The sequence below is a fragment of the Pongo abelii genome, chromosome 9 (assembly GCF_028885655.2).
Source record: "Pongo abelii isolate AG06213 chromosome 9, NHGRI_mPonAbe1-v2.0_pri, whole genome shotgun sequence".
Lineage (NCBI taxonomy): Eukaryota > Metazoa > Chordata > Mammalia > Primates > Hominidae > Pongo > Pongo abelii.
In genome coordinates, this window is record NC_071994.2 from 12,350,475 (window position 1) to 12,375,762 (window position 25,288).

At 43.4% G+C, this 25,288-nt stretch overlaps 1 protein-coding gene and 1 pseudogene across 2 annotated transcripts in view; both read right to left on the reverse strand.

Annotated features, from left to right (window-relative positions):
- Window positions 1-25,288, reverse strand: part of ASRGL1 (asparaginase and isoaspartyl peptidase 1) — a 53,306-nt gene that overhangs the window by 12,598 nt on the left and 15,420 nt on the right. For both annotated transcript variants that reach the window (XM_009246251.3, XM_063728403.1), the window contains exons 3-4: window positions 22,342-22,484; window positions 21,337-21,494 (exon numbers count right to left, since the gene is read on the reverse strand). In XM_009246251.3, coding sequence (XP_009244526.2) covers window positions 21,337-21,494; window positions 22,342-22,484 — 301 coding nt within the window. The remainder of the gene's footprint in view (window positions 1-21,336; window positions 21,495-22,341; window positions 22,485-25,288) is intronic.
- On the reverse strand, window positions 3,992-12,061 carry LOC103891801 (protein RCC2-like; annotated as a pseudogene).

Sequence of the window (25,288 nt, forward strand, 5' to 3'; positions counted from 1 at the left end):
GGAATTGGATGAGCTATGCATAAAGCTATGCTTATGGCTCAAGCAGTAACAGGAGTTGCTTTAGGAGGACAAGTTAGAACATTTGGGGGAAAATGTTATAACTGTGGTCAAATTGGTCATCTAAAAAAGAATTGCCCAGCCTCAAATAAACAAAATATAACTATTCAAGCTACTACAACAACAGATAAAGAGCCACCTGACTTATATCCAAGATGTAAAAAAGGAAAACATTGGGCTAATCAATATCATTCTGAATTTGATAAAAATGGGCAACCATCTGAAACGGGAAATGGGAAACGGGAAACGAGAAGAGGGGCCAGCCTCAGGCCCTGCAACAAACTGGGGCATTCCCAATTTAGCCCTTTGTTCCTCAGGTTTTTCAGGGACAACAACCCCCACTGTCACAAGTGCCTCAGGGAACGAGCCAGTTACCACAATACAACAATTGTCCCCTGCCACAAGCGGCAGTGCAGCAGTAGATTTATGTACTATACAAGCAGTCTCTCTGCTTCCAGGGGAGCCCCCACAAAAAAATCTCCACAGGGGTATATGGCCCACTGCCTGAGGGGACTGTAGGACTAATCTTGGGGAGATCAAGTCTAAATCTAAAGGGAGTTCAAATTCATACTGGTGTGGTTGATTCAGACTACAAAGGTGAAATTCAATTGGTTATTAGCTCCTCAATTCCTTGCAGTGCCAGTCCAGGAGACAGGATTGCTCAATTATTACTCCTGCCTTATATTAAGGTTGGAAACAGTGAGATAAAAAGAACAGGAGGGTTTGGAAGCACTAATCCAGCAGGAAAGGCTGCATATTGGGCAAGTCAGGTCTCAGAGAGCAGACCTGTGTGTAAGGCCATTATTCAAGGAAAACAGTTTGAAAGGTTAGTAGACATTGGAGCAGATGTCTCTATCATTGCTTTAAATCAGTGGCCAGAAAATTGGCCTAAACAAAAGGCTGTTACAGGACTTGTCGGCATAGGCACTCCTCAGAAGTGTATCAAGGTACCATGATTTTACATTGTTTAGGGCCGGATAATCAAGAAAGTACTGTTCAACCAATGATTACTTCAATTCCTGTTCATCTGTGGGGTCGAGATTTATTACAACAATGGGGTGCAGGAATCACTATGCCCGCTCCATTATACAGCCCCACGAGTCAAAAAATCATGACTAAGATGGGATATATACCAGGAAAGGGACTAGGAAAAAATGAAAATGGCATTAAAGTCCCACTTGAGACTGAGAGAAATCAAGAAAGAAAAGGAATAGGGTATCCTTTTTAGGGGCGGCCACTGTAGAGCCTCCTAAACCCATTCCATTAACTTAGAAAACAGAAAAACCGGTATGGGTAAATTAGTGGCCGCTACCAAAACAAAAACTGGAGGCTTTACATTTATTAGCAAAGGAACAATTAGAAAAGGGACATATTGAGCCTTCATTCTTGCCTTGGAATTCTCCTGTGTTTGTAATTCAAAAAAAATCCGGCAGATGGCATATGTTAACTGACTTAAGAGCCGTAAATGCCGTAATTCAACCCATGGGGCCTCTCCAACCCAGGTTGCCCTCTCCGGCCATGATCCCAAAAGACTGGCCTTTAATATAATTGATCTGAAGGACTGCTTTTTTACCATTCCTCTGGCAGAGCAGTATTGTGAAAAATTTGCCTTTAGTATACCAGCCATAAATAATAAAGAACCAGCCACCAGATTTCAGTGGAAAGTGTTACCTCAGGGAATGCTTAATAGTCCAACTATTTGTCGAGCTCTTCAACCAGTTACAGACAAGTTTTCAGACTGTTATATCATTCACTATGTTGCTGATATTTTATGTGCTGCAGAAACGAGAGACAAATTAATTGACTGTTATACATTTCTGCAAGCAGAGGTTGCCAACGCAGGACTGGCAGTAGCATCTGATAAGATTCAATCCTCTACTCCTTTTCATTATTTAAGGATGCAGATAGAAAATAGAAAAGTTAAGCCACAAAAAATAGAAATAAGAAAAGACACATTAAAAACATTAAATGACTTTCAAAAATTGCTAGGAGATATTAATTGGATTTGGCCAACTCTAGGCATTCCTACTTATGCCACGTCAAATTTGTTCTCTATCTTAAGAGGAGACCCAGATTTAAATAGTAAAATAATATTCACTCCAGAGGCAACAAAAAAAATTAAATTAGTGGAGGAAAAAATTCAATCAGCACAAATAAACAGAATAGATCCCTTAGCCCCACTCCAACTTTTGATTTTTGCTACTGCACATTCTCCAACAGGCATCAAATGTTCAAAATACTGATCTTGTGGAGTGGTCATTCCTTCCTCATGGTACAATTAAGACTTTTACATTGTACTTGGATCGAATAGCTACATTAATTGGTCAGGCAAAATTACGAGTAATAAAATTGTGTGGAAATGACCCAGACAAAATAGTTGTTCCTTTAAACAAGGAACGAGTTAGACAAGCCTTTATCAATTCTGGTGCATGGCAGATTGGTCTTACTGATTTTGTGGGAATTACTGATAATCATTACCCCAAAACAAAAATCTTCCAGTTTTTAAAATTGACTACTTGGATTTTACCTAAAATTACCAGACATGAACCTTTAGAAAATGCTCTGACGGTGTTTACTGATGGTTCCAGCAATGGAAAGGCAGCTTACACACGGCCAAAAGAGCAAGTAATCAAAACTCATTATCAATTGGCTCAAAGAGCAAAGTTGGTTGCAGTCATTACGGTGTTACAAGATTTTAATCAACCTATTAATATTGTATCAGATTCTGCATATGTAGTACAGGCTACAAGGGATATTGAGGCAGCTCTAATTAAATATAGCATGGATGATCAGTTAAACCAGCTGTTCATTTTATTACAACAAACTGTAAGAAAAAGAAATTTCCCATTTTATATTACTCATATTTGGGCACACACTAATCTACCAGGGCCTTTAACTAAAGCAAATGAACAAGCTGACTTACTGGTATCATCTGCATTCATAAAAGCACAAGCACTTCATGCTTTGACTCATGTAAATGCGGCAGGATTAAAAAACAAATTTGATGTCACATGGAAACAGGCAAAAAATATTGTACAACATTGCACCCAGTGTCAAGTCCTATACCTGCCCACTCAAGAGGCAGGAGTTAATCCCAGAGGTCTATGTCCTAATGCGTTATGGCAAATGGATGTCACACATGTACCTTCATTTGGAAGATTATCATATGTTCATGTAACGGTTGATACTTATTCACATTTCATATAGGCAACCTGCCAGACACAAGAAAGTACTTCCCATGTTAAAAAAACATTTATTATCGTTTTGCTGTAATGGGAGTTCCAGAAAAAATTAAAACTGACAATGGACCAGGATACTATAGTAAAGCTTTCCAAAAATTCTTAAATCAGTGGAAAATTACACATACAACAGGAATTCCCTATAATTCCCAAGAACAGGCCATAGTTGAAAGAACTAATAGAACACTCAAAACTCAATTAGTTAAACAAAGAGAAGGGGGAGACAGTAAGGAGTGTACCACTCCTCAGATGCAACCTAATCTAGCACTCTATACTTTAAATTTTTTAAACATTTATAGAAATCAGACTACTACTTCTGCAGAACATCTTACTGGTAAAAAGAACAGCCCACATGAAGGAAAACTGATTTGGTGGAAAGACAACAAAAATAAGACATGGGAAATAGGGAAGGTGGTAATGTGGGGGAGAGGTTTTGCTTGTGTTTCACCAGGAGAAAATCAGCTTCCTGTTTGGATACCCACTAGACATTTAAAGTTCTGCAATGAACCCATCGGAGATGCAAAGAAAAGCGCCTCCGTGGAGACAGAAACACCGCAATCGAGCACCATCGACTCACATGATGAACGGAATGGTGATGTCAGAAGAACAGATGAAGTTGCCATCCACCAAGAAAGCAGAGCCACTGACTTGGGCACAATTAAAGAAGCTGACACAGTTAGCTAAAAAAAAAAAAAAAAGCCTTGAGAACACAAAGTTGACACAAACTCCTGAGAGTAGGCTGCTTGCAGCTTTTTTTTTTTTTTGAGACGGAGTCTTGCTGCGTCACCAGGCTGGAGTGCAGTGGCGCGATCTCAGCTCTCTGCACCCTCCGCTTCCCAGGTTCAAGCAATTCTGTCTCAGCCTCCCGAGTAGCTGGGATTACAGGCACGCGCCACCACGCCCAGCTAATTTTTCTATTTTTAGTAGAGACGGGGTTTCACCATGTTGGTCAGGCTGGTCTCGATCTCGTGACCTCGTGATCCACCTGCCTCGGCCTCCCAAAGTGCTGGGATTACAGGCATGAGCCACCGTGCCTGGCCACTTGCAGCTTTGATGATTGTATCAATGGTGGTCAGTCTCCCCACGCCTGCAGGAGCAGCTGCAGCTAATTATACCTACTGGGCCTATGTGCCTTTCCCGCCTTTAATTTGGGCAGTCACATGGATGGATAATCCTACTGAAATATATGTTAATAATAGTGTATGGGTAACTGGCCCCACAGATGACTGCTGCCCTGACAAACCTGAGGAAGAAGGAATGATGATAAATATTTCCACTGGTTATCGTTATCCTCCTATTTGCCTAGGGAGAGCACCAGGATGTTTATTTTTTACTTTTTAATTTTTTTCAGTAGACGATATTGTTTATTTAAAATGTTTACTCCAAGAAATATATATATATATATAAAGACAATTACAGCACTAAACCAGAAACCTTTGACAAAATCACAACCTCCTCTTTAATTCCCCTTCATGCTAAGCCTCTTTCAAATTCTTTTTCCTGAGCTGGAAGACCAGTCAGATGCCTGCAGGGTCGTGCCAAGCATGTTCCCAGCTGGGCAACTGTGTACCTTTCTCTAGAAGTGCACGACACCCTTCCCCCACAACTCCTTGTTTAAAGGATTTAACCCATTAGGAAGCCCATTTTTCAATCTAAGCCAGAAGGAGGTGCGGGACAAGGCAATCTTCACTTTGAATGTCCCTTTCCTGCTCCAGTCCCTGGGCTAGGGTTCTAGAAGAGGCTGGCTGCTGGGTTTACGTGAGGCCACCGAAGATCTAAGTCCAGCTCTGCCCAGGGCGGCTCCTGCAAAGGCTGGGACCTCGGGTGCTGCATCCTCAACCTTCTCGGTGACCACGACTCAAAGGAGGGACCTCAAGGGTGCCAGGAGCACAGGTGCCTGGGCTGCATTCCAGGAAAGAGAGCTGTCCAGGGAAATGGATCAGGCTGTCGCATGGAAGCTTGTCACACATGGTGGTTTTGGGGTGATTTGGACAAATTAGGTTAGTTTAGCAAAGCTCTGAAGTGGCAGAAGCTTCTCCCCTGGACTACTGACTGAACACAGATCAAGAGATGCGTGTGGTGTCAGACTAAGTCTTAGAGAGATGCAGGCCAGTCTCCTCCCACAGGGCCTTGGGACTGGCAGGACAGACACTGCTACATGCCCTCCAAGGGCAGGAATCACAGTAAGGAGCAACTGGGGTGGAAAATAGGGAAAAAAGCAACAACTAGATCATTTTTGGCATTTTAACATGGAGATAGTGACAAACGGTAACAATAGCTAAAGAAAAAAAAAATTTCAAGAGACCAATATGTAACTTTCCCATCCACCCAAATCTGACACTTAAGTTCTAGTCCCATCTTCCCCATAAGCACCACTGAACTAAATATCTATTTTAAAGCACCCAAACCAGTCCAGACCCTCTGGAAACCAAGAGCCCCAGCCACAGCTGTTGCCTCTCTTGGGTCCAGGTGAGAGGAGGGTTCCGGGAAAGGCACCTCATAACTCACTCAGCGCAGCACACATGGCGGCGAGCTCGGGCACTTGACGGGGACACGTGTGGCAGTCAGGGCATCCGTGCTGACACGTGAGGAAGGGGACTCTTCGGTAATCCCAACTATTTGGTACCAGAGCCAAGCAAACGTGACTAAAGGGAGCTGGGTCAGCAGAACGGTACCCCGAGTCTCAGCAACAGGATGGCCCGCACGAGGCAGGATCCAGGCGGGGGAGAAAAGGAGGCCAAAGCACAAGGCCATTGAGGCTGGTACAGAAAGGGCTGATCCTTCTTGCAAGGACTGGAGAATGCATTTGACTGCTGGCTGATCAATCTCTAATTGGCGAGTGCACGTGACAAGGCTCAGCCCTGGCTCTGCAGGGAGCCATGAAGCTGACTCAACTGATACAAATGTTCCCACCTCTGCCCCACCCCCAAGTCCCCATGGTTCCACAATCACCTGATTTTCATTTGGACTTCTTTAACAGCTAAAGTAGATATAAATGGCTAAACACAGAACCCCAATCCCCCACTAGGGGAGACACGGCTGATTCTATAATGTTGCAGCCAGAAGGCTGTGGGCGTACAGGCAGCCAAGAGGAGAAACAGAACTGACACTGGCCTAGGCTAATCTGCAAGAAAAAGCTGGAAAGGAGTGACCCGGATGCTTCCGAAGCACGCGAGCATGATTTCGGATGGAGGTGGGCCGGTGACTTCGCCAAGCTGCTCCTGGTTCCTGTAAGGGACATTTTTTCTGAGTAAATGGCGATTCCTCTTCCATGTAGTATCCACTTAGATCACGATGCTAATTATAACTGGAAAGGAGTGTTTTGGGGAGTGTACTCAGGAGAAGAAGAAAGAAAAAAAACACCTAGATTGCTCAAAGTTTCTGCCTCTTTGTAGGAATGGTAAGTCAACCATGAGCAAGGGGACATTGCTCATTCGACATTAAGGGGAAAAAAGGGACTTTGGAAAGCATACAGAAAAAAAGGTAGTTAATGTTGGATCATTTGTAAAACGGAACCTCAGGGAGTCTAACAAAAATGCACCTTCGATCAAGTTTTGCTTTTTTAAATTCCTCGTCTGACTTCCCATCCCAGTGCACATGGAAATGACAGCTGCCGTGAGAGCTGTGGAGTCAGAGGAGTCTCCAGCAGCATCAGAGGGTTCGGGGGTTGTATTCTGGCAGTTTCTTGATCTTTTCTTTCTCAGTCTCACTTTCATCTCTTGTTATCACCAAGGAGTGTGAGTAGCCCACGGCAACCTGCTCTGAGAAAATGCCATGCAGCATCTTCACCTCCTGGGCTGCAGTGGAAGACTTGGGCTTGTGGTCCCTGTAGCCCAGTTCCCCAAAGGTCGGTGACGGGCCCCACCTGACGGTGCTCTCCTTGGCAGCCACAATGATGCTGCTCTTCCCACAAGCCAGGCTCCGGATTCTCCAGCCGCAGAGGTCCTGCACTGCTTTTGGGTACATGGAAGATTCACGGGAGGTGTTGGTAGCCCCCCAGAAAAACAGACCACCCACTTCACTGATGGCAAAGGAGCAGGTGCAACCAGCATAGATCTGGGAACCCCATGCCCAGGGAAGCCAAACAGCTTCACCAGGCGGGGGACCATCTCATCCTTCTGCTCTGTGTAGCCCAGCCAGCCATAGCCACCGAAGCCCCAGGAGAAGACTCACTTCTGGGAGTCCAGAACTAGCGTGTGGTTAGCACCACAGGACACGTCTCACATAACCAAGTTTGGTAGAGGCAGAATCTGTCCGTCTTTCGTCTTCTTAATGAAGATGGCCACTTGCTGGGGAACTAGTTCGCAGTCACACTCTATCCGCTGTGCCCAGGCAATTAACTTCCCATTGAGTTGTGTCCCAGCTGACCATATTCAGGGCCCCCAAAGGAATAGAGGTTTCCTTTGCAGTCCATTATCATACTGAATTCAGCCCCACAGGCCATTTTGGTAATTGGCTGGCTGTTGTACATTAATCTGCACAGGGCTAGGGACAGCGTCCGTCTGGTTGCCAAGGCCCAGCTGCCCCATCTTGTTTTCCCCAAATGCAAACACGGAGCCTGTTTCCGTCAAGGCCAAGGTGTGGTTCTGCCCACATGCTGCAGACACAATCACTTCGTGGCTGAGACCCTCGATGAGTCTGGGGGCTTCTACTCTTGATGTCACCATGTCCCAGCTGCGCCTTCTCATTTCGACCCCAGCTCCACAGCTTCCCTTCTGTGGTGATGAGGAGGCTGTGTGCAGCACAGGAGCCGGAGACCACTGTCTGCACCTGGACCCCTGCCAGGCACCCATACCTATGGGGCCCCCACAAATTCTGACCGATATTACTGTAAGCATCTTCCTGTTTAGGCACTTTTTTTTTTTTTTTTTTGAGACGGAGTCTTGCTCTGTTGCCCAGGCTGGAGTGCAGTGGCGTGATCTCGGCTCACTGCAAGCTCTGCCTCCCGGGTTCACGCCATTCTCCTGCCTCAGCCTCCTGATTAGCTGGGACTGCAGGCGCCCGCCACCATGCCCAGCTAATTTTTTTTGTATTTTTAGTAGAGACGGGGTTTCACCATGTTGGCCAGGATGGTCTGGATCTCCTGACCTTGTGATCCGCCCGCCTCGGCCTCCCAAAGTGCTGGGATTACAGGCGTGAGCCACCGCACCGGGCCTTGTTTAGGCACTTATTTTCGACCAATCAAGTCCTAGTTGGTTGCCCCCAAAATCAAAAGCTCCCCTTTGCACTTTGTGAGGAAGTCCCTGTGGCCTTCCGCGATGTATTGTGTCCCTGGGTACTTGAGATTAGAGAATGGTGATGACTTTTAACAAGCATACTGCCTTCAAGCGCTTTTTTAACAAAGCACACCCTGCACAGCCCTAAATCCATTAAATCTTGAGTAAACACAGCACATGTCTCAAGTTTGACGCGCTTCTTGGCGGGCTCGGGTTCGGTGAGGACCACAGCTGCACCGCCCACCTTGCCTGCCGCCACAGGCTGCACCACGCACTTGCCCCTGCTGGGGGCCCCGTCGAGCTCCAGGCCGTCCTCGTCGCCGCTGCTGCTGCCACCAACGCTGCTACTGCAGCGCTGGGGCCTCGTGCTTCCGGCCCACGGGGCCGCCACGTTTCCTGGGCCCGGCGCGGGCAGTGCCGTTGCTCAAGCTTGGCTCCTCCCAGGCCGCCACCGCCGCCTTCTTCCTGGGCATGGTCGCGGCTGGTTGGAGTGATGAGAAACCGGAGAGAAAAAAGGAAGAGAAGCAACTGAAAGACGGATCGGAGGGCTTTTTTTTTTTTTTTTTTCTGGCCCAGAGGAGGGCTCCAGGGCACTCATCAGATACACTTAAAAATGCACCAGGATGTTTAATGCCGCAATCCAAAATTGGTTGGTAGAAGTACCTACTGTCAGTACCACCAGTAGACTTACTTATCACATGGTAAGCAGAATGTCACTCAGGCCACAGGTAAATTATTTACAGGACTTTCCTTATCAAAGATCATTAAAATTTAGGTCTAAAGGAAAACCTTGCCCCAAGGAAATTCCCAAAGGATCAAAAGACACAGAAGTTTTAGTTTGGGAAGAGTGTGTGGCCAACAGCGCGGTGATATTACAAAACGATGAATTCAGAACTATTATAGATTGGGCATCTTGAGGTCAGTGGTACCACAATTGCACAGGACAAACTCAATTGTGTCCCAGTGCACAAGTGAGTCCAGCTGTTAATAGTGACTTAACAGAAAGTTTAGACGAACAGAAGCACAAAAAATTACAGTATTTCTACCCTTGGGAATGGGGAGAAAAAGGAATCTCTACTCCGAGACTAGAAATATTAAGTCCTGTTTCTGGTCCTGAACATCCAGAATTATGGAGGCTTACTGTGGCCTCATACTGCATTAGACTTTGGTCTGGAAATCAAACTATAGAAACAAGAGATCGTAAGCCATTTTATACTATCGATCTAAATTCCAGTCTAACAGTTCCTTTGCAAAGTTGTGTAAAGCCCTCTTATATGCTAGTTGTAGGAAATATAGTTATTAAACCAGACTCCCAAACTATAACCTGTGAAAATTGCAGATTGTTTACTTGCATTGATTCGACTTTTAATTGGCAGCAACATATTCTGCTAGTGAGAGCAAGAGAAGGCATGTGGATCCCTGTGTCCATAGACCGTCTGTGGGAGACCTCACCATCCATCCATATTTTGACTGAAGTACTAAAAGGCATTTTAAATCAATCCAAAAGATTCAATTTTACTTTAATTGCAGTGATTATGTGATTAATTGCAGTCACAGCTACGGCCACTGTGGCAGGAGTTGCATTGCACTCTTCTGTTCAGACAGTAAACTTTGTTAACCATTGGCAAAAGAATTCTACAAGATTGTGGAATTCACAATCTGGTATTGATAAAAAATTGGCAAATCAAGTTAATGATCTTAGACAAACTGTCATTTGGATGGAAGATAGGCTCATGAGCTTAGAACATTGTTTCCAGTTACAGTGTGACTGGAATACGTCAGATTTTTGTATTACACCCCAAGTTTATAATGAGTCTGAGCATCACTGGGACACGGTTAGACGCCATCCACAGGGAAGAGAAGATAATCTCACTTTAGACATTTCCAAATTAAAAGAACAAATGTTCAAAGCATCAAAAGCCCATTTAAATTTGGTACCAGGAACTGAGGCAATCAGGAGTTGCTGATGGTCTCACAAATCTTAACCCTGACCCTTAGGTTAAGACCATCGGAAGTACTATTATTGTAAATTTCATATTAATCCCTGTGTGCCTGTTCTGTTTGTTGTTAGTCTGCAGGTGTACCCAGCAGCTCCAAAGAGACAGCAACCATCAAGAACGAGCCATGATGATGATGGCAGTTTTGTCAGAAAGAAAAGGGGGAAATGTGGGGAAAAGAGAGATCAGGCTGTTACTGTGTCTATGTAGAAAGAAGTAGACATAAGAGACTCCATTTTGTTCTGTACTAAGAAATATTCTTCTGCCTTGAGATGCTGTTAATCTGTAACCCTAGCCCCAACCCCGTGCTTGCAGAGACATGTGCTGTGTTGACTCAAGGTTTAATGGATTTAGGGCTGTGCAGGATGTACTCTTGTTAAAAGTCATCACCATTCTCTAATCTCAAGTACCCAGGGACATGATACACTGCTGAAGGCCACAGGGACCTCTGCCTAGGAAAGCCAGGTATTGTCCAGGGTTTCTTCCCATGTGATAGCCTGAGATATGGCCTCGTGGGAAGGGAAAGATGTGACCGTCCCCCAGCCTGACACCTGTAAAGGGTCTGTGCTGAGGAGGATTAGTAAAAGAGGAAGGCCTCTTTGCAGTTGTGATAAGAGGAAGGCATCTGTCTCCTGCTCATCCCTGGGCAATGGAATGTCTTGGTGTAAAACCCGATTGTTATGTTCTATTTACTGAGACAGAAGAAAACAGCCTTAGGGCTGGAGGTGAGATGGGCTAGCAGCCAATACTGCTCTTTAATGCACCAAGATGTTTGTATATGTGCACATCAAGGCACAGCACCTTTTCTTAACCTTGTTTATGACACAGACCTTTGTTCACATGTTTTCCTGCTGACCCTCTCCCCACTATTACTCTATTGTCCTGCCATATCCCCCTCTCCGAGATGGTAGAGATAATGATCGTGGGTCCTCTGTATGCTGAGCACCGGTCCCCTGGGCCCACTTTTCTTTCTCTATACTTTGTGTCTCTTTCTTTGTCTCTCGTCCCACCTGACGAGAAACACCCACAGGTGTGGAGGGGCAGGCCACCCCTTCAATCATTTCACAATATCTACTGGAACTGATCATATGCACATTCCATGACTCAGCAGTTACACACCTGTGTATCTGTCCATCAGAAATGTGGACAGGTGTTCACCAAAAGAGCATAAGCAAGTGTTCACAGCAGCAGTAGGTGTAAAACAGTAGTCCCCCCTTATCTGTAGGGGATACGCTCCAAGACCTTCAGTGGATGTCTGAAACCTCAGCTAGCACTGACCTCTATAAACACTATGTTTTCCCCTATACTGTATGTACATACCTATGATAAAGTTTAATTGATAAATTAGGCACAGTAAGAGATTAACAATAAAATAATACAATTATAACAATATACTGTAGTAAAAGTTATGTGAATGTGGTCTCTTTCTCAAAACATCAGACTGTGGTTGAGTGTGGGTAACTGAAAGCACGGAAAGTGAAACCGCAGATAAGGGGGAGCTACTGTAACCCTAAAGTGGTTACAGTCTCAAACTCTTGACATCAAGTAATCCACCTGCCAGAAAAAAAAATTAAAATATTTTAAAATTTATTTTTATTTATTTATTTTTGAGACGGAGTCTCGCTCTGTTGCCCAGGCTGGAGTGCAGTGGCACGATCTCGGCTCACTGCAACCTCTGCCTCCCGGGTTCAAGCTATTCTCCTGCCTCAGCCTCCCAAGTAGCGGCACTACAGGCGTGTGTCACCATGCCCAACTAATTTTTGTATTTTTAGTAGAGATGGGGTTTTACTATGTTGGCCAGGATGGTCTCGAACTCCTGACCTTGTGATCCACCCGCCTCGGCCTCCCAAAGTGCTGGAATTACAGGCGTGAGCCACTGCACCCAGCCTATTTTATTTCACTTTTGAGATGGAGTTTTGCTCTTGTTGCCCAGGCTGGAGTGTAATGCTGTGATCTCAGCTCACCACAACCTCCACCTCCTAGGTGCAAGTGATTCTCTTGCCTCAGCCTCCCAAGTAGCTGGGATTACAGGCATGTGCCACCACGCCTAATTTTGTATTTTTAGTAGAGACAGGGTTTCACCATGTTGGTCAACTGGTCTCAAATTCCTGACCTCAAGTAATCCACCCGCCTCAGCCTCCGAAACTGCTGGGATTACAGGTGTGAACCACTGCGCCTGGCCCTAAAGTTTCGCTCTGTTGCCCAGGCTGGAGTGCAGTGGCACGATCTCGGCTCACTGCAAGCTCCTCCTCCTGGGTTCATGCCATTCTCCTGCCTCAGCCTCCCAAGTAGCTGGGACTACAGGCGCCCACCACCATGCCCGGCTAATTTTTTGCATTTTTAGTAGAGATGGGTTTTCACCGTGTTAGCCAGGATGGTCTTGATCTCCTGACCTCGTAATCCACCCGCCTCAGCCTCCCAAGCTGCTGGGATTACGGGTGTGAGGCACTGCGCCTGGCCCTAAAATCTTTTATATGGCGAAAATACCATAGCAAAAGCAAAATAAAAGCAGCAGATTTGGGTTTTTTGATTTTATTGACAGCAGAACATAATCTTAAGGCTGATAAGAAAGAGCCAGGCACAGTGGCTTGTGCCTGTAGTTCCTGCTACTCAAGAGGATGAGGTAGGAGGACCACTTGAGCCCAGGAGCTCAAGGCCGGCCTGAGCGACATAGAGAAATCCCATCTATCTATAAAGAATATTAAAAAAGTAAAAGAAAAAACAGTGAGACTGATAAGAAAGGGAAAAAAGAATTCAAAGGAAAAAATGAGTGTAGGACAAAAATAGGCAAATTCGTAAAAAGGAAAAATCCATAAACAAATGTAAAATGCTCAAACTCATTGTCAGGGAAGAGCAAATTAAAGTAACAGTGTTACCCTTTACCTGTTAGATAAGGAAGGAGGGTTCTCCCAGTCCCTGCTGGTGGCAGGCCCACCTCTAACATTTGCAAGGGGCCATGGCAACAATACAAATACAACTGGAGGCCTACATACCATATATTTAATATTTGGAAGTTATAAGTATGTTCTATCCTGTTACTGTGGTAAACGTATCTTGAAAAATTGGTATTTTTCTTGTACATATGTTTCACTGTATATAAGGTTAACCTTTTTTTTTTTTTTTTTTTGAGACAGTCTTGCTCTGTGGCCCAGGCTGGAGCGCAGTGGTGATCTCGGCTCACTGCAACTTCCATCTCCCAGGTTCAAGTGATTCTCCTGCCTCAGCCTCCCGAGTAGCTGGGATTATGGGCATGCACCACCACTCCCGGCTAATTTTTTTGTATTTCAGTAGAGACGGGGTTTCACCATGTTGGCCCCAGGGTGGTCTTGAACTCCTGAGCTCAGGCAATCTGCCTGTCTTGGACTCCCAAAGTTCCAGGATTACAGGCATAAGCCACTGCACCCAGCCATGAATGTTTTGATATACATAGTGAAATTATGATTACAGTCAACCAAAATAACATACCTATCATCTCACAGTTACCTTTCTTTATTTTTTGTGGTAAGAGTACCTAAAATCTACTTTTTTTTTTTTTTGAGATGGAGTCTTGCTCTTTTGCCCAGGCTGAAGTGCAGTGGCACCATCTCAGCTCACAGCAACCTCTGCCTCCTGGGTTTAAGGAATTCTCTGCTTCAGCCTCTTGAATAACTGAGATTACAGGTGGGTGCCACCACGCCCAGCTAATTTTTCTGTATTTTTAGTAGAGATGAAGTTTCACTATCTTGGCCAGGCTGGTCTTGAACTCCTGACCTCGTGATCCACCCGCCTTGGCCTCCCAAAGTGCTGGGATTGCAGGCGTGAGCCACCGCGCCCAGTCTTTTTTTTCTTTTTGAGACACAGTCTTGCACTGTTGCTGAGGCTGGAGTGCAGGGGCGTGATCTTGGCTCACTGCAACCTCTGCCTCCCAGGTTCAAGCGATTCCCCTGCCTCAGCCTCACAAGTAGCTGGGATTACAGGTGCCCACCACCATGCCCAGCTAATTTTTGTATATTTAGTAGAGATGGGGTTTTACCATGTTGGCCAGGCTGGTTTCAAACTCCTGATCTCAGGTGATCCGCCCACCTTGGCCTCCCAAAGTGCTGGGATTAGACGCATGAGCCACTGCATCCGGCCTCTAAAATCTACTCTTACCAAATTTCCAGTACACAATATTATTAGCTACAGTCCTAATATTATACTTCTCCAGACATACGCATGCTACATAACAGTAATTTTGTACCCTCTGGCTTACACCTTCCCATTTCTCCCACTCCTGGTAACTACCATTCCATTCTTTGTTTCTATGTATTCAATGTTTCTTTCTTTTTTTTTGAGATGGAGTTTTGCTTGTCACCCAGGCTGCAGTGCAACAGCGTGGTCTCGGCTCACTGCAACCTCTGCCTCCTAGGTTCAAGCGATTCCACTGCCTCAGCCTTCCAGGTAGCTGGGATTACAAGCATCCGCCACCACGCCCAGCTAATTTTTATATTTTTAGTAGATACGGGGTTTCACCATGTTGGCCAGGCTGGTCTCGAACTCCTGACCTCAGGTGATCTGCCTGCCTCAGCCTCCCAAAGTGCTGAGATTACAGGCGTGAGCTACCACCACTCCCAGCCTCAATGTTTCTTTTTGTTTTAGATTCCATATTTAAGTGAGATCATGTAGTATCTTTCTGTGTCTGGCTTATTTCACTTAGTATCATGTTGCTGCAAATGGCAGGATCTCCTCCTTTTCTTACCAAGGAATTATATTCCACTGTATATATACATTATACTTTATCCATTCTTCATTGACGGACAGACACTGGTAGTTGTTTCAATATCCTGGCTATTTTGAATAATGCTGCAGTGAACATGGAAGTGCAGATATCTTTACTAGATGGTGATTTCATTTCCTTTCGGTATATGTCCAGAAGTGGGATTGCTGGGTTACAAGGTAGTTCTATTTTTAATTTCTTTAGGAACCTCCATACTATTTTATCTAGAAAAATATTGAAAAGCTATGGTTTTCACATGACCGAAAGCTGACAAACTACCAATGACTTAAGTTAGTTATTATTGTGTATACCAGGGTCATTTGTTAATCGGCTGGTGATGGCAGATGAATGGCAAACACACACACATACACACACACACGTGCACGCACACACATACACGCACACACATGCGTGCACACACACAGACACATTTAATAAATTATGTATTTATTCCATAAAAATATTTTTTCTTGGCTTCATTCCAGGGAGTACTGATGATTTTTTTTTTTTTTTTTTTTTGAGATGGACTCTTGCCCTGTCACCCAGCCTGGAGTGCAGTGATTTGATTTTGGCTCACTGCAACCTCTGCCTCCTGGGTTCTAGCAAGTCCCCGAGAAGCTGGGACTACAGGTGCACGCTGCCACGTCTGGCTAAATTTTTGTATTTTTTAGTAGAGACAGGGTTTCACCATGTTGCCCAGGCTGGTCGTGAACTCCTGAGCTCAGGCAATCTACCCGCCTCGGCCTCCCAAAGTGCTGGGATTACAGGTGTGAGCCACCAAGCCCGGCCTGATGATGTTCTTATACTTAACGTGAATTCTATTGACAAAATGGCAAAAAAGACCATCTTTCTTGAGTCAACATAGTTTTTAGCAAGTTTTTAATTAATTTTAATTTAGAGAAGCTTCCTTCTGTTGAAGCAGCAGCAACTGGAATTACCAACAAAATTCTCAAAGCAGTACTTAGATTTAGAAATGAATACTGATTTTTACATTATCACATTCAAATACCATATGGATTTATATATAAATTGTGATTGCAGAGTGTATTAAAATTTTTAACTTGATCATATAAATCACAATCACTTACAGTCATTTTTATAATCTTTTAAACAGTATCTAGGTCTATGCAGATAAGTTCTTTTAAGTTTTGATGCTGGTATATTCTGAAGAAAATCAAAAACAGGAAAATGTTATTCAATTTTGTTCAAATCTCTCTTCAGATGATACTATGCTCTGATTTATAATGAATTGAAAAATAGTTTCTATAGAAACTGGTTTAGGGATTATCTGTCTATGAATTTTCTTCAAGCTAGGTAAATATTTTTGTTCCCTTGTTTCAATTTCCCTGGATTTTGTTGGAACATCATTTTTGTTGTATATCTCACATGCAGTTTTGATTTTGTTTCTATAAACTTAAAAAAAATTTAAATCGGCTGGGCATGGTGGCTCACGCCTGTAATCCCAGCACTTTGGGAGGCTGAGGTGGGCAGATCATGAGGTCAGGAGATAGAGACCATCCTGGCTAACATGGTGAAACCCCGTCTCTACTAAAAATACAAAATATTAGCTGGGCGTGGTGGCGGGTGCCTGTAGTCCCAGCTACTCGGGAGGCTGAGGCAGGAGAATGGCGGGAACCCTGGAGGAGGAGCTTGCAGTGAGCCGAGATTGTACCACTGCACTCCAGCCTGGTGACAAAACAAGATTCTGTCTCAAAAAAAAAAATTGGCCAGGTTTGGTGGGGCTCACCAAGCACTTTGGAAGGCCAAGCAGGAGGGAAGATCCCTTGAGCTCAGGAGCTTAAGATGAGCCTGGGCAACATGGCAAGACCCCGTCTCTACTAAAAATAAAATTAGCCAGGCATGGTGCATGCCTGTAGTCCCATCTACTTGGGAGGCTGAGATGGGAGGATCACTTGAGCCTGGGAGATTGAGGCTGCAGTGAGCTATGACTGTAGTAACACTGCACTCGAGCCTGGGTGACAAAGTAAGACCTTGTCTCAAAAAAACAAACAAAAAAAACCCCACAAAACCAAAAAATTTATTGACAAAAAAATTTTTATATATGATTTCATGTCTCACTTTATTCTCCATTAAACACATAATCTGCTGGAATTCTCCATCCTAGGTAATGATCATTACTTTCATTATTTTTGTCTTAATTATATGTTTGGCATTTTACCAAATTTTGAAATCTCTTTTACTAAACCTAGAAAATTTCCATTGTTTTTTGCATACACTGTACTGATGGTGTCATGAAAAGAATGATTAGGCTTGGCTAAATATTGGACACACTGTATTATTCTTTCAAGAACATTACATCAGTATTTTATATTGTTTTCTGTTTCCGGTAAAATAAATTGTTTATTCGGCCTCTTTCCCTCAATTCCTGTAACCGGATATGTGTTTTTTTGTGTGTGATTCTTCACGATTAGCAATTAAATCTTCCTTTCGTAAAGAAGGAAGTTGCAAGGATTTCATCTGACTTGTTCAAACTGTGGATTTGGTGAGAATAATTTTCTTACTAATTTTCATTGTTTTGATTAATAAGTAGATCTTAATTGAACAAAACCTTTGTAATGTCTTGTTTGTGAATTTTATGTGGGTCACCCTGGAAGAAGACTGCTTACTTTTACTGCTTCCAGTGTTGGAAAATGCAAGCAGCCTGCTTCTTTGAAGATTTTTACTTTCTTTTTCATTTTTCTTTTGTGAGCTCCACTTTAGCATTCTTATTCTACCAAAATCTTGACTTATACTCATTTTCAATAATCTAAGGGATTAAAAGTAAAATATAATTATATCCAAAGTATAAAAAATGAGAATGCATTTTCATCAAAAAATAAAAAGCTAATCTAAAAAAATTAAAAAAAAAAAAAAGTTGGCCGGGCATGGTGGCTCATACCTGTAATTCTAGCACTTTGGGAGGCCGAGGTGGGCGGATCACCTGAGGTCAGGAGTTCGAGACCAGCCTGGCCAACATGGTGAAACCCTCTCTCTACTAAAAATACAAAAATTACCCAGGCGTGGTGGCGCACACCTGTAATGCCAGCTACTCAGGAGGCTGAGGAGAATTGCTAGAACCTGGGAGGCAGAGGTTACAGTGAGCCGAGATCGTGCCACTGCAGTCCAGCCTGGGCAACAGAGTGTGACTCTGTCTCAAAAACAAACAAAACCAAAAGAAAAAAAAAAGCAAAAAACAAAAAAAAAGAAGTAATTTGCAGATATAATTTCCAAAAAGTTACAAAAGTAATTGTAAAATATACAAAATTTTTATTAATGTTAAAGTTAAAACATGAATTATAATTAGTAAATATAATACATAAAGGCTAAAATTACATGAAAGCTAAAAATTTTACCACTGTATTTTTGAAATTAACTACATCTTTTAAATATTTTCATCAAAATAAAACCATTCATAATTCTAATAGTCAACGTCCATGTAGTTGCTAACACGGAGAGTTAGCAACTACAGGAGCTTTTTGTTTTTCTCTGTTATCAGTTTTTCTCACACAGGTTCTGTCTAGGCCTGTGCTGTGCACTTACAGAAGCTGCAGCTACATGTGGCTACTCAGTGGCTGCTAGCTAAATGTGGCTGTCCTCAGTGAGACGTACTGTAGGTGTAAAACACATCAGATTTTGAAGATTTAGTATAAAAAAAGAGCAAGACATCTTATAATTTCTTATATGCATTACATGTTGAAATATTTTGGATATATTTGGTTAAATAAAATATATTATTAATTTCACTTTTTTTTTTTTTGAGACAAAGTTTCGCTCTTGTTGCCCAGGCTGGAGTGCAATGGCGCTATCTTGGCTCACTGCAACCTCTGCCTCCTGGGTTCAAGCGATTCTCCTGCCTCAGTCTTCCGAGTAGCTGGGATGACAGGTGCCCGCCACCATGCCTGGCTGATTTTTGTATTTTTAGTAGAGACAGGGTTCACCATGTTAGCCAGGCTGGTCTTGAACTCCTGACCTCAGATGTGATCCACCCTCCTCGGCCTCCCAAGGTGCCGGGATTACAGGCGTGAGCCACTGTGGATATGGCCACTAGAATACGTTAAATTACATTTGTGGCTCTCACAGTATTTCTATTGGACAGTGACAGTGCTGTTCTAGACCTACCCATACACAAACTGAAGAGTAACAGTCTCCATGTGCAACTTCTACAGACACTACACTAACTCATGAAAATCTTCAGAGTCCAGAGTGCTAACCATTACACCACAGAACCCTCCCTGTGACAATCTTCAGAACTACACATTCCAACACGCAGAGAGGCAAGAAAATGGATACCTGGCACTACGGGGAGATAATACTTTGTGATGCAAGAATCTATTTCATCAGTTAATTAATTTGTCTTTTTCTCTTACCTAAGTCCTTCTGCTGTTTGAATCTTCCCCACACTCCAAAGCAATGTCCATTTCTGATGTCAACAGTAGCACTGCCCACAAACTCTGAACTCAGGTGCCTTTTGCTTCCAAGACATAGAGCAAGGGATGTGGAGAGTTCCTTGGTGGCTGAATGGTGTCAGTCACAAGAGCAATGATTGGGGTTATGGGTCAAGCTGCGCCAATGTTGAGTGACAAACGGGTCCTATGTGTTCTGGAATAAGTCAATTGTTTTGTGTGTTTATGATATGAGGGTCCTTTAAAGTGCAGGGCCCACAGCAGGAGACCCTCTTGCTTACGTGTAAAGCAGCAGTGGCTGGTGGAGAGGTGTTAATGAATTTCTGGAAAACAACGTGGTGACATCTTTCAAAATGAACGTAAATCATGCATAAGGCAACCCCACTCCTATGACTCTAGCCCACAGACGCAAAAGCACACTCAGTCAGGCTGTCAACAGCTGCCAACATAAGGTCAATCTTTTTTTTTTTTTTTTCTGAGACGGAGTCTTGCCTTGTTGCCCAGGCTGGAGTGCAATGGTGGGATCTCGGCTCACTGCAACCTCCGCCTCCCGGGTTCAAGTGATTCTCCAGCCTCAGCCTCCCGAGTAGCTGGGATTATAGGCATGCGCCACCATGCCTGGCTAATTTTTTGTATCTTTAGTAGAGATGGGGTTTCACCATGTTGCCTAGGCTGGTCTTGAACTCCTGAGCTCAGGCAATCCGCCCGCCTTGGCCTCCCAAAGTGCTGGGATTACAGGCGTGAGCCACCGCACCTGACCAAGGCCAATCTTTTAAAACAGACTCTAAATCTGAGGAACACATCAGAATTACCTGGGAACCCTTTTTATAATATACCTGTCTGGCCTCTCCACCTCAGATCTATTTAAATCTGATTCTTCTGGTGGGGTGGCCTAAACATGTATATTTTGAAAAAGCTCCCTAGGTGATATAAGGTATACCTCTGGTTAAATATTATTACTCTAAAAAGTAAGCAGAGTCAATAGATTTAATTCCATTATAAACTCCCAGGCCATATTCACATTTTACTTTCAAATTTTGCTTTAAATAAGCAGTCCTTTATTTAGGATTTCAAAATCTGTAACAGAAAACCGTAATTCAGAAAATGACTAATTTGAATTTCTAAGAGTTGTGCTGATTTCTCTAAACTATGAAAGAGTACTTAAGTTTATAAGGTACACTAGATCACAGATAACCTGTTTAGTCTATTTAAGATAAACTGATCAAGAAGAATCCAGATAACTGATACATTAATACATGAAATTCTTCTACTAAATCATGTCAAAGGCTGGGCTCGTTGGCTCATGCCTGTAATCCCAGCACTTTGTGAGGCTGAGGCAGGTGGATCACCTGAGGTCAGGAGTTTGAGACCAGCCTGGCCAACATGGCGAAACCCCACCTCTACTAAAAATACAAAAAAAAAAAAAAATGAGCCGGGTGCAGTGGTGTGTGCCTGTAGTCCCAGCTACTCAGGAGGCTGAGGCAGGAGAATCACTTGAGCCTGGGAGGCAGAGGTTGCAGTGAGCTGAGATTGCACCACTGTATTCCAGTCTGGGCAACAGAGGGAGACTCCGTCTCAAACAAACAAAACAAAACAAAACAAAACAAAAGAATTGTAGATAACCAGGTATTTGCCAAACTTTCATATTTTAATAACTCCCAAATAATGTGAGCCACAGGTAAGACTTACTTTTGACAATCTGTTTTCTGAGCACCTTTTTCGTGCTTCTCTTTTTCCAGGCGCTTTTTGTTTTTCTCTGTTACCAGTTTTTCTCCAGGAATCTCTGGAACCCCCATAGCTGCTGCAAACTGTGCTGCACCTTGGTCAGTCAGAAAGCAATGAGGTGTCTGAGCCAGAAAGAAAACAGAAAATGATTGTTTTTTTGAAAATTTTACATCTTTTTAACTGTTCCAACTGTGTTGAAATAATTACTTCTCTCTGGGTGCAAAGGATCAAAAATACAAATTCCAGTGGTTTGCTTTTCTGTATGCTGAAAAAAGCCTGACTGAGTTTTTGTATTAAAAAAGAAAAGACCCCAATTAGGCCGGGCGCAGTGGCTCACACCTGTAATCCCAGCACTTTGGGAGGCTGAGGCGGGTGGATCACGAGGTCAGGGGTTCGAGACCAGCCTGACCAACATGGTGAAACCCCGTCTCTACTAAAAATACAAAAATTAGCTGGGCGTGGTGGCGGGCGCCTGTAATCCCAGCTACTCAGGAGGCTGAGGCAGGAGAATTGCTTGAACCTGGGAGGCGGAGGTTGCAGTGAGCCGAGATGACACCACTGCCCTCCAGCCTGGGCGACAGAGAGAGAGACTCTGTCTCAAAAGAAAAAAAAAAAAAAAAAGAAAGAAAGAAAAGACCCCAATTGATGGGACATTACTAGAGATGCGATTTACATATACGTTAAATTTAGAGAACTCAATCCATCTTTAACACATGCTATTAAATAGCTGGTCTGGTCAGTTTGTATGTGGTGTGAAGAAAATACAGGAAGATAAAGTAATCATTCACTGGTCAAGTGATTCCTAGTCAAAAATCGTGGCTGATTTGAGAAACTCAAATACATTGCTTCTGTTTTGTATATATTTTTAGGAGAACAGTGATCTCAAGTATTTCTGCACAGTTGGAGCCCTTATCACTGCAGTATAACGATAACAATTCATTAGGAAAATGCTGCTTTGGTCACATATACCTTTTCCATGACAAGCCGAGCAAGTTTAATGGGATTTGCTATACACCGGACTGCGGACACTGCTCCTGCAGACAGGTCTTTTCCATCCATGATACTAGCATCCATTTCAACCTCACCATTTGTGTTCAAGACAGACCCACAACCTAAAACCAAAAAGAAGTTGAAAAGCAAGAATTAAGAATTCAGAAATGGCTCCAGATTTTCCTCTAATTTGCTCCCTTTAATCCATCCTCTATTCCATTGCCAGAGGAACATTTTTTTCAAGAGAGAAATCTTGGCCGGGCGCAGCGGCTCATGCCTGTAATTCCAGCACTTTGGGAGGCCGAGGCGCGCAGATCATAAGGTCAGATCAAGACCATCCTGGCTAACATGTGAAACCCCGTCTCTACTAAAAATCCAAAAAATTAGCCGGGCATGGTGGCCCGCACCTGTAGTCACAGCTACTCGGGAGGCTGAGGCAGGAAAATTGCTTGAACTTGGGAGGCGGAGGTTGCAGTGAGCCGAGATCGCACCACTGCACTCCAGCCTGGGCGACAGAGCGAGACTTCATCTCAAAAAAAAAAAAAGAGAGAGAAATCTTGACTTGGAGGCTGGGTGTGGTGGCTCACGCCTGTAATCCCAGCACTTTCGGAGGCTGAGGCGTGTGGATCACTTGAGGTCAGGAGTTTGAGACCAGCTTGGCCAACATGGTGAAACCCTGACTCTACTAAAAATATAAAAACTAGCCAGGCGTGGTGGTGCGTGCCTGTAATCCCAGCTACTTGGGAGGCTGAGTCAGAAGAATCACTTGAACTCGGGAGGCAGAGGTTGCCATGAGCCAAGGGTGACAGAGTGAGACTCCGTTTCAAAAAAAAAAAAAAAAAAAAGAAAGAAATCTGACTTGGCACTCCATGACCTACAAAATAAAAAGTACAAAGCCCTTCCTAACCTGGCCTTTGACCTGCTTTTCCAGCTTCATTTTCTCTCCTTCGCTATATTTTACTGAAATAAGGTTTCCCTGAAGACAGTAGTCCCCTTATCCACAGCCTTGCTTCTGAGGTTTCAGTTATCCTCAGTCAACCATGGCCCCAAATTATTAAATGGAAAATTCCAGAAATAAACACTTCTTGCATCATCCCACTCTGTCCTTCAGAGGGATGTGATTCCTCCCTTTGTCCAGCATATCCACACTGTATAGGTTACCTGCCTCTTAGTCACTTAGCAGCTGTCTCGAATACCAAGCAGATCAACTGTAGTAGCACCCCTCAGTGCTTGTGTTCAAGAAACCCTTATTTTACTTAATAATGGTCTCAGAGCACAAGAGTAGTGATGCTGGCATACTGTTATAATTGTTCTATTTTATTATCAGTTATTGTTATTAATCTCTTACTGTGGCTAATTAATATATTAAACTTTGTCATATGTATGTATGTATGTATGAAAAAAAACCCAGTCGATATAAGGTTGAGTACCACTGGTGGTTTCAGGCACCCACTGGGGGTTTGAAACACATCCCCCATAGATAAGGGAGGGCTACTATATACCAGGAGCCCGCGTGTCTCTGTGCCTTTGCACATGCTGTTGTTTTTACCACTAGCACCCTTTCTCTATATTTCTCTGCCCAGATAATGCCTACAAATCTAGCTATGCTTCTCAATCTCTTTGTGCTTGTTTCTTCATGTGTAAAATGAGTAAGAACATCAACTCATTTAATCCTTACAACCATCAATGAGGTAGGTATTGCATATTAAACACTTAGAATAATGTCTAGCATGTGTAGGCAAACAGTAGTGTTTGCTGCCCTGATTACATGCCAATTTAACAGGTGGGGAAACCAAAAAAGCAACTTTCCCAATATCAAATGTCTTCTGGGTAAAGAGCAAGGAATCAAATCCATGTGTGTGGCTTAGACATCTACTTTCTTCTGCCAAAGAAGCTCACATCTTTTCCATCTGGCAATAATAAGGCAGCATCCCCTTGCACTGATCAGCACAGGTTAGAGAAGACCTGATAAAAGATTTAAATAAATAAGATCCAAAGTCTTAAAACATAATATGCAAAATGTCTAGAATACAAGAGAAAGTCACTCATCATACGAAGAACCAAGAACATCTCAACCTAAGGAAAAAGAATTAACAGATGACAATACCAAGATGACACAGATGTTGGAATTACCTGACAGGAATTTTAAAGCAGCCATTGGCCAGGCATGGTGGCTTATACCTGTGCTTTGTAATCCCAGCACTTTGGGAGGCTGAGGCAAGAGGATCTCTTGAGGCCTAGTTCAAGACCAACCTGGCCAACATAGCAAGACCCCATCTCTTAAAAAAAAAAAATTAGCTGGGCATAGTAGCATACACCCAAAGGCCTAGCTACTTGGGAGGCTGAGGCAAGAGGATTACTTGAGCCAGGGGTTCGAGGCTGCAGTAAGCTGTGATTACACCACTGTACTCCAGCCTGGGTGACAGACTGAGACGCTGTCCCTTTAAAAAAAATAAAATAAAAAAGCAGCATCATAAAAATGCTTCGATGAACTTGAAATAACTAAAAAAATTATAAAGTTTCAGCAAAGAAATATAAGATTTAAAGAAAAACCAAATGGAAGTTAGAGCTGAAAAAATATAATAATCAAAATAAGAAATCTCAATGGATGGGCTTAACAGCAGAACAGACAAGACAGAAGAATTACTGGACTAAGAAATCACTCAGTCTGAACAACAGAACAGGGCCTGGAAAAAACCAAAATGAACAGCGCCCAGCCGACCAGTGGGACCATAACAAAAGAGCTAACATTCAAGTCATTAGACTCCTAGATGGGAGGAGAAAATGGGTGGGAATGAGAAGTATTCAAAAAAAATAATGGCTGAAAATTCCTTGAATTTGGCAAAAAGCATAAATCTACCAATTTAAGAAGGTGAGCAAGCCCTAAATAGGGCTAAACACAAAGACATTCACACTAAGACACATC